The sequence below is a fragment of the Hemibagrus wyckioides genome, linkage group LG24 (assembly GCF_019097595.1).
Source record: "Hemibagrus wyckioides isolate EC202008001 linkage group LG24, SWU_Hwy_1.0, whole genome shotgun sequence".
Classification (NCBI taxonomy): domain Eukaryota; kingdom Metazoa; phylum Chordata; class Actinopteri; order Siluriformes; family Bagridae; genus Hemibagrus; species Hemibagrus wyckioides.
Genome location: NC_080733.1, coordinates 17,853,420 through 17,862,455, shown reverse-complemented (window position 1 = coordinate 17,862,455; position 9,036 = coordinate 17,853,420). Strand labels below are relative to the sequence as shown.

General features: G+C 40.5%; 1 protein-coding gene across 1 annotated transcript; it reads left to right on the top strand.

Annotated features, from left to right (window-relative positions):
* The first annotated feature begins 2,638 nt into the window (after positions 1-2,638).
* lsm12a (LSM12 homolog a) lies at positions 2,639-8,799 on the top strand. Its single transcript, XM_058377893.1, has 5 exons — positions 2,639-2,798; positions 4,980-5,113; positions 5,452-5,561; positions 5,681-5,807; positions 6,658-8,799. The coding sequence occupies exons 1-5, from the start codon at positions 2,672-2,674 to the stop codon at positions 6,742-6,744; spliced, it is 585 nt and encodes a 194-aa protein (XP_058233876.1). The 5' UTR covers positions 2,639-2,671; the 3' UTR covers positions 6,745-8,799.
* The last annotated feature ends 237 nt before the right edge of the window (positions 8,800-9,036 follow it).

Sequence of the window (9,036 nt, the reverse complement as noted above, 5' to 3'; positions counted from 1 at the left end):
TTCTAGAAGCTTCTTACGAACAGCAAAAAGTTTCCAGAACTTTATTTCAACCTAAAACCTCAAAGCCGCATGACAAGCTTAGAGCCCATGGAGTTTCTAGAACCTTCCTATAAACTAAAACTGTACCTTGAAACTAAACCTTCACGACCGTCCTGTAGGCTAGCAAGTTTCTAGAACATTCTTAGAACCAAGAAAATGTTTCTAAATAGAGTGAGGACCAAAGTTTTTCTCGAGGTTCTGGAGAGATCTGATGCTCTAAAATGATCTAAAACCTTCTAGACCCTTCCCATAAACTAAAACTGTACCTTGAACCTTCACAGCAGCACGACCGTCCTGTAGGCTAGCAAGTTTCTAGAACATTCTTAGAAACAAAAAAGTTCTGGTACTCTTTCAACTTACTGTCCAACCAAGTTCTAGAAGCTTCCGATATGTGAGTTAAAACGGTGAAACTTCTTATAAACAAAATGTTCTTGTCCTCTACTCCGAACGAAGGTTTCTCTCAAGGTTCTAGAACGATCTGATGCACTAAAAATGATCTAAAACTCTACTCTTAGAACCTTCTTATAAACTAAAACTGTACCTTGTACCTAATCTTCAAAGCAGCATGACCGTCCTGTAGTCTAGCAAGTTTCTAGAACATTCTTAGAATCAAAAAAGTTCTGGTACTCTTTCAACTTAGTGTCCATCTAGGATCTAAACAAAAACTTTTGAGTTAAAACAGATCAAGGTTCCAGGTTTCTGTTCTTGTCCTCTACTCTGAACTAAAGTTTGTAAACTGAGTGAGGGCCCAGGTTTCTCCTGAGGATCTGGAAAAATCTAGTGCACTAAAAAGATCTAAAACTGTACCTTGAACCTTAAGCTTCAGGGCAGCATGACAACCTTAGAGAATCTACCAAGTTTCTAGAACCTTCTTATAAACAAAAATGTTCTGGAACTCTTTGAGATAAACTGTCGTGGTTCTAGAAGTGTCTTATAAACTGGATATTTAACTATAAAGCACTGTGATGGCCCGAGTTTCTAGAACCTTCATATAAACCAAAGGTTCTGGCACTCTTTGAACTAAAACTTTAAAACAGAGTGGGGTCCTGAGGTTTTACCAAGCTTCTAGAACCTTCTTATGAGCACAAAAAGTTCCAGAACTCTAATTTAAACTAAAACTTTAAAGCAGCATGAGGAACACAGGTTCCACCAAGGTTCTAGAGCCGAATTATGGGCTCAAAAAGCTCGAGAACTCTACTTTAAACTAAAACCTCAAAAGCGCATGAGGACCCGAGGTTCCACCAAGGTTCTAGAACCTTCTTATTAGCTCAAAAAGTTCCAGAACTCAACTTTAAACTAAAACCTTAAAGAAGCATGAGGACCCAAGGTTCTACCCATTTTTGAGAACCTTATGAACAAAACGTTCCAAATCACTAAACTAAAACATTAAAGCAGCATGAGGACCCAAGGTTCTAGAACCTTGGCGCTTAATTAATTAGGCGCTAAAAAGTTCCAGAACTCTAGTTCAAACTAAAACTTCAAAGCCGCACGAGGACCCGAGGTTCTATCAAGGTTCTAGAAGCTTCTTATGAGCTCAAACAGTTCCTTTGAGCTAAGAATAAAAAAGCATTATCCAATCCAACAATCCGCTAAGGTTCTAGAACAATCATTTCTTTTTTAAAAATGCAAAAATTAGGATTTTTCTTGTCTGTGGTTTTATTTTTTAAAGCAGAGAGCCGACCCTTGAGAGAGCACTCTTGTTATAGTCACTATTTATTATTATTATTATTATTATTATTATTATTATTATTATTATTATTATTATTCCGTTTCCTGGGCGCGCTACTAGTCCTAAACGGTAATAACTAAAAACATGGTTCCAAGTCACCTTGCTTTCACTCCCTTTACTCCACTGATCTCAGTAGTGTTATAAGCTGCACTTTAGCTTATTTGTTAGCGCGCCCGTGCTTAAGTGTGCTATTACGTTTCATGCTGATAAGTATTATAGTTTATTTTATATTAATTTTTAAATGCATTACGGACTTCAGTCCGCTACTGTGTGTGTGTGTGTGTGTGTGTGTGTGACGTCAGCTAGAGTGAGGGAAGAGGCTGGACTCGTCTTTAAACTGTTCCCAGCGCGCGCACTAGTTCGTTTAGATTTCATATTTTAACTGTGACTTTAGTTTGTATTTATTATTTGAGAATGTCTTGCAATAGTTTAAGCATATTTAGCGTGTATATCGTATATTGTGTATTTGACAGTGGCTAGCGGTGCATGTAACGTATTAGTACCACTGATCTCACTGACGCCTCCCATGCTGGAGATCCGCTCAGAGTTGGGTTTATATATTATTTCAGACAGAAAGACAGACAGATAGATAGATAGATAGATAGATAGATAGATAGATAGATAGATAGAATTATTTCCATTACTGTGGTATAAAAAAAACTTCAGGCTGGTCAGATAAACTCATTCCGTCGTGGATTATTTCCTTAAAACACCATGACACGGAGTATTTCATTTATTATTATTATTATTATTATTATTACGTCCAAACGCACTACACATACCCACTACCCACTATATGTAGTCCCGCCCCCCCGAATGGCGTGGTGTCGTCATTACGCACCCTGACGTAAGCACGTAAGCGCCCAGTCCTGAGCTCCGGGCTGCTTTCGTTTGGCGGAGAAGATGGCGGCTCCGGGACCGGGGGAGTATTTCAGCATCGGGAGCCATGTCGCCTGCCTCACCTGCCTGGGACAGCGCTTACAGGGAGAGGTCGTGGCTTTCGATTATCAGACCAAGATGCTGACTCTGAGTATCCTTTATTTATTTATTTGCAAGAATGAAACAAACAAAATAATCGTCGCTGTAGTCGACTCAAGGCTAGTTTATGCTACACTACGCTAGCTATGCTATGCTAAGCTAAGCTAGCTAACTATTGCTGCCAAAGCGAATGGAATCCTCTCGCGCGCAACCGGCTCTTTTTTTGTTTTTGTTAAAATAAACCTTTTAAGTTATATAAGTTTAATTTATGTGTTTAATACAGATGCTGTAGTGGTTCGGGTGTAACCATTTTAGCCATTCCCCCCCACTAACACACCCCTTTTAACGTCAAAGGAATGGCTACTTAATGAGTTATAGTGTGTGTATAATACTGTGGAATAATATTAATAAGGATAAATAAATAATTGTAAATAAAAGCAGGGACCGATCTTGGTTCTCTTTCTCTAATCCTGCTTTTATTTCTGCATAGTGTATATATATATATATGTATATGTATATGTGTGTGTATGTATATGTGTGTGTATGTATATGTGTGTATGTATATATATATATATATATACTCACGCTTTACACAAACCTCGTCATGGGGTCATTAGGTCATGAGGTCGAATGTGTGTCCTAAAATAACGTGCCGTTTCTACGTGACACCCACGTGACACCTTGACTGCCATTGCATACAGGTGTGTGTGTGTGTGTGAGTGAGAGAGCGAGCACAGGCTCTCTTTTAAAACCTTCCGCTGTCGTCGTGATTGTTGTCATGAGCCACAAAAAATCATCCTACATTCAGAAGTGTTTAATCATCTAAAGAAAATCCTTCCTGTAACAGGGAAGCAGGGTTGGTGGTGTTACTGGTTTAGGTGGTACAGGTGTTATTGGTGGTGTTGGTTGTATAGGTGGTGTTTTTCTTGTTGGTATTTGGGTTGGTGGTGTTTATTGGTGAGTGGTGTTGGTGTTATTGGTGGTGTTGGTATAGATGTTATTGGTGGTGGTGTTAGTGATTGAAGTGTTATTGATGGTGGTATTATTAGTGTTGGTGTTATTGGTGGTTTTGTTATTGTTGGTATAGGTGGTGGTGGTTGTGGTGTTCTTGGTGTTGATGGTAGGTGTTGTCGGTGGTATAGGCTGTGTTAATGGTGATGGTATTGGTGGTGGTGGTATTCAAAGTCAAAGAAGCTTTGTCACTTCAACCATATATAGTTGATGCAGTACACAGTGAAATGAAACAACGTTCCTCCTAGACCTTATTGTTGGTGTTGTTAGTGTGCTGTTATTGGTGTGGGTGGTATAGGTGGTGATGGTGTTGGTGTTATTGGTGGTGTTGGTTATATAGGTGTTGTCGGTGGTATATGTGGTGTTATTCTTGTCGGTATAGGTGGTGGTGCTGGTGCTGTTGTGACAATGGTGTTGGTGCTGTTATAGATGGTATTGGTGGTGGTGTTACTTGTGGTGTTATTTGTGGTGGTGGTGTTATTGCTGGTGTTGGTTGTGTTAGTGTTATTTGTGGTGGTGTTTGTGTTGTTGGTGTTATTTGTGGTAGTTGTGGTATAAATGTTGTTGGTGCTCAACTCAGGAACTCTCTGGAATGGATCTTGAGTATTAGATGCAGGTGGATTTCCTCCACAAGTGAAGAAAGTAAAGAGAAATAGCTTTTTCTGAATGAAATCCAGCGCTCAGAGTTCGAGTGATGTCAGGGAATGATTTACTGAGTTAGACTTGAGTTTAGATTAGACAATGACCAGATGACCATTAGAGTCTCTATATCGCTTTATTTCAGAGATCCTGATATCTTGATCAAGCCCTGAGGTTGTGTGAATTTTCCAGACTTGATGTTCAAAATAAATATTTTCTGTCAGGGTTTTATTACAGATGATGTGTGTGTTAAATAAGAGTTATTATTTTTCTTATTCCAAATAAATTTAATATAGACGACTCGTGTATATATTTGTCACTTGCTCCGTATGGAATATTTAATCTTTTAAATCTTTATACTGTTAAACTGATTGTGTTTGTGTTAATTTATTTGTATATCTCTTTATACTCTTGTTTATTTATGTATGTTTTTTTTATTCGTTAATGTATTCATTTATAACCTTGCTCCTGCCAGGAGTGTAGACGGTGATCCGTCTAAAAGTTCCGTCTAGACGTTCTGTGACGTTTGTTCTGTTTCTGCACATGGTCTGTTCCTTCTCCTTGACCAGTCTTTTTTTCCCAGAATGCCCCTCATCTAGTGGGAAGTCCCATCTTAACGACGTCATCCTGGTTAATTTAGCCTACGTGTCTAAAGTGGACACCATCAATGAGCGCAGCGAGACTCCGCCCCCTTTAGCGTCTCTCAATTTCAGCAAGGTAAGATCGTGCAGCCTCTTGAGTCAGAGAGAGTGCTAGTAAGCGAGTAGAACAGGAGTCAGAGAACGAGAGCGCGAGTCAGAGAGGCAGAGATCGAGTCAGAGAGGCAGAGATCGAGAGAGCGAATCAGTTAGCCAGAGAGCAAGAGAGAGTGAGTCGGAGAAATAGCCAGAGATTGAGTCAGAGCGCCAGAGATTGAGTCAGAGAGCAAGTCAGACATTGAGTGAGCCAGAGCGCGAGTCAAAGAGCGAGAGAATGAGTGAACCAGAAAGCAATAAATTCTGAGTTGAGTGTGTACATGAAGGTATCTCCTGTTCCTCCACTTGTCTCTCCTCCAGCTGGCCAGCAGAGCTCGGGCGGAAAAAGAAGACAAGTTGTCTCAGGCGTACGCGGTCAGCGCCGGAGTCTCAGTGGAGGGCCAGCAGCTGTTCCAGACCATTCACAAAACGTGAGTGATGTTTAAATTCGCACTACTCATCTCCACACCGCTTCTCCTTCCACATCTGTCTCTGTCTGAACACCTGGAGTGTCCACCACACTTTTCTGATCCTCCTGTTCATCCTGCAGCATCAAAGACTGTAAGTGGCAGGAGAAGAACATCGTGGTGATGGACGATGTGGTCATCACGCCGCCGTACCGAGCTGACAACTGCAGAGGCAAAGAGGGCAGTGCGTTAGGACACGTACGCAAGATAGTAAGTCCTGAGGAAAAAAACAATAATGATATTAAAATGTGAACGTTAGCGTAGGTTTAACGCAGATCTGTAAGTGTAGCGCTACGCAGCAGGAGGGAAAATACAGGAAGGAATCTTTCAGTCACCATGAGGAGATCCCTGGATGATGTTTGCTGGTTGATGGAGGAGAAAATTAAATGCTGAAAAGATTTAATGCATTTTATTTATTTTCTGAGCTTCAGTCATGAGCCAGGTGAAACCGACCCGATAAATCCTTTCCTTATCAATCTGCATGAACACTTCCTCAGCCTGACGATGCCTTGGGTTTTAAATTAATAAAAAATTAAAGACGTCACACCAAATGTTGACTTTTTGTTTAGTGTTTTGGCGTTTACTGCTCTTTATAATATTTCTTTTTTATGTAAAAACGTTTCATTTTATTATTTTTTAACATGAAATAAATCAAGTAAATCATTCGTACAGAAATATAAAATGAGGAGAAAAATGTAAATAATGTATTTTTTAAAATATAATAATGTAATAAAATAACAAAAAAGGTTCAGTGCAGTCGAGTTAAAAAAAAAAAAATAAATAAATAAATCATGATATCGCAGTATTTCTAAATATATTTTGGCATATTTTATCACAATATTATAATTATTTAAACATTATTTATTTTATATTATTTATATTATTATTTATTGATATATTTTAATATATATTTAAACGTTAAACATTATATTATTATATCGTGTCTAGCCTCAGTGTGACTTTAAGAGGTTTTCATTTCTGTTTCATAGTAAAATGTATTTAGTGTGTGTGTGTGTGTGTGTGTGTGTGTGTGTGTGTGTGTGTGTGTGTGTGTGTGTAGGTGGAGAAACACTTCCGTGACATGGACCAGAAGTCTGTGCAGCGCTCACAAGCACAGCAAACACAGAAGGACTCGGTCTTGGCGTGAGCACCGCCAACACTGCATTATTATTTTTTTCTTTTTGTTCGTTTTGGGGTTTTATTTTGTAATCTGCCTCGAGGCTGAGGCCGAGCTCGAGGTAACCACCTCCTTCGTCTTCGCCGGCACGAGCGATCTACACGGAGAACAACAACAAAAAAAAAAACGGCCAAATCAACAGAATAGAAGAATAGTTTTAGAAAATATTTAAATTAACGACAGATTTTTTTGTTTTGTTTTCTTTTAAATAAATCTTCCCCACATTCACAAAATTGCCAAGAAGACTGAACACCAGGAGAACATCAGGCTCTCGGTTCATTTTTTTTTAAATTTTTTGGTGACTTGAAAGGTACTGGAGAGAAGAAGGCTGAAAGACTTCACCATTACTGGTGTCGAAAATTGCGTTTTTTAAATATTATTTTTATTATTATTATTATTATTATTGAAATGATGCAAGCGAGATTTCCAGTGCGTGCATTCACACTGTAGTGACCCCGGGCTTTATTTCAACCTTCCTCCGATTTCTTTTTAGTGTAGAAGCCGAACAAACATCTGGCATAAAGGATGCAAGGTCGTTCACAGCAGTCGAGAGCCGCCGCTCCGCCGTAGCGCGAGGTCAGATGTGTGTAGAGAGCCGAAACAGTCATGCATGAAGTTTGTTCATCTTCGCAGGCGATCTGTAGGTTAGATAGAACGGCAGAATTGAGCTAGCCGCAAACTGCTTGTGTAACCATGGCAACCGGCAGTGAAGTTAAGATGGTGCCGCCCACTGGTGCTCCACGCACTTCAGCGACGATAAACACACACGGGTTTCAGTCATGCCGATTCTTTTTCCGCAGTGTGAATGTACCACCTGACCGTGTTGTCCAATCAGAGCCCAGTTTCTGAACCTCATCATCATGATCATCCTGAAGGAAATCTCCCCCCTGAAAATATCTGCTGATCGGCTGGCTGCTGCTGTATAAAGCCAACAGTTGTGTGTGGCTCAGATGTCACAGGGGGCATGTCGTTATATCTAACCCGGCTACCATGACGTTTAATAGAAGAAAAGATCTCGAGAAGAAGGGATGAAGATCACGTTTAGCTCCTAAATGCACAGGAAAACCAACGAGAGCACTTCTCTAGCTCACCGTTTTTCAGCAGATTACATGAAATCCAGTGCAGAAGTAGTGGAGATGTTCATGCAAACGCTGGACTCGGAGTCCCAGGATGCACTGCAACTATACGGCGCAGCCGAGACTGCGAGATGATGAGGGAGATGGAGTCGATGGTGTTATTGGTGTGAAAGGCATTGTGGGTAATTTAGGAAAACCAATAATGAGAGTTTAAAGATCATATCCTGTGAAAGAAGTCTGAAGTAAAAAGTCCAGCTCATGTGGTGTCAGTCAGGGTGGAGTTTTCTCTTCATCATCTTCATCATTGTGTTGTGATCATTTTGGAAAACTCCGCCTCAGAGAGAGACGGCACTCGATCCCACTTGGGCTTCGGAACCTTTGCAGATCAGGTCGGACTTCATCCTGTCGTTTCTCAAACCAACCAACGCTCAGTACCTGGCCCAGGTGTGTCAGGAGTTTGTGGGCATGTCCACACCTTTTTCTTCTTCTTCTTCCTTTTTTTTTTTTAACCTCCAATATCTGGTGCTGGACACGGGTCATCTCTTGTGTTTGGGCTGCTTGAAACAAAGGAGCGGAAATCCAAGTTTACGTGTGAAAACTCTAAACTGGCAGCGAACTCGGCCGGTGGAGAAACGCTAAACTCCGCGAGGAGCCTCCTCCATCTTGATAAGAACTTTTATTATTATTATTATTATTATTATTATTATTATTATAGTTTTTTTCTAACACCTCATTGTGAACGAAGGCTGTGTCTCTTCACTCCTGTCCAGCAGAAAGCCTCAGTGATGCATTTTAACAGCAGTGTTCATGCAGGACCCTCGTGTGGTCACTCGTTCAGATGTGGGAAGGAATTTTTTACATTTTTTTTTTTGCAGTTATGTTCTCACCTCCCAAGACTGTGAACTGGAAATTCTTCATAACCTCTTTCAGAAAAAAGTCAAATGTGACATTGTTGAATACCTCTTGCATCGTAACAGGACCTCATTATTATTTTTTTCCCCTCCAAGACCTCATTCTGCGACAACCGGACAGACGGCTGCGTTCCCGTGGCAGCAAACGAGCGGTACTGATGTCCTTTCTGAAGGAGATTCCAAAACAAACCCCAGAACGCGAGTGTATACGTATATATACGTGCGCTGAGACGGAGGAGGAAAGGCGGTACTCGCGGTGCTCCGGCTCACGGCGT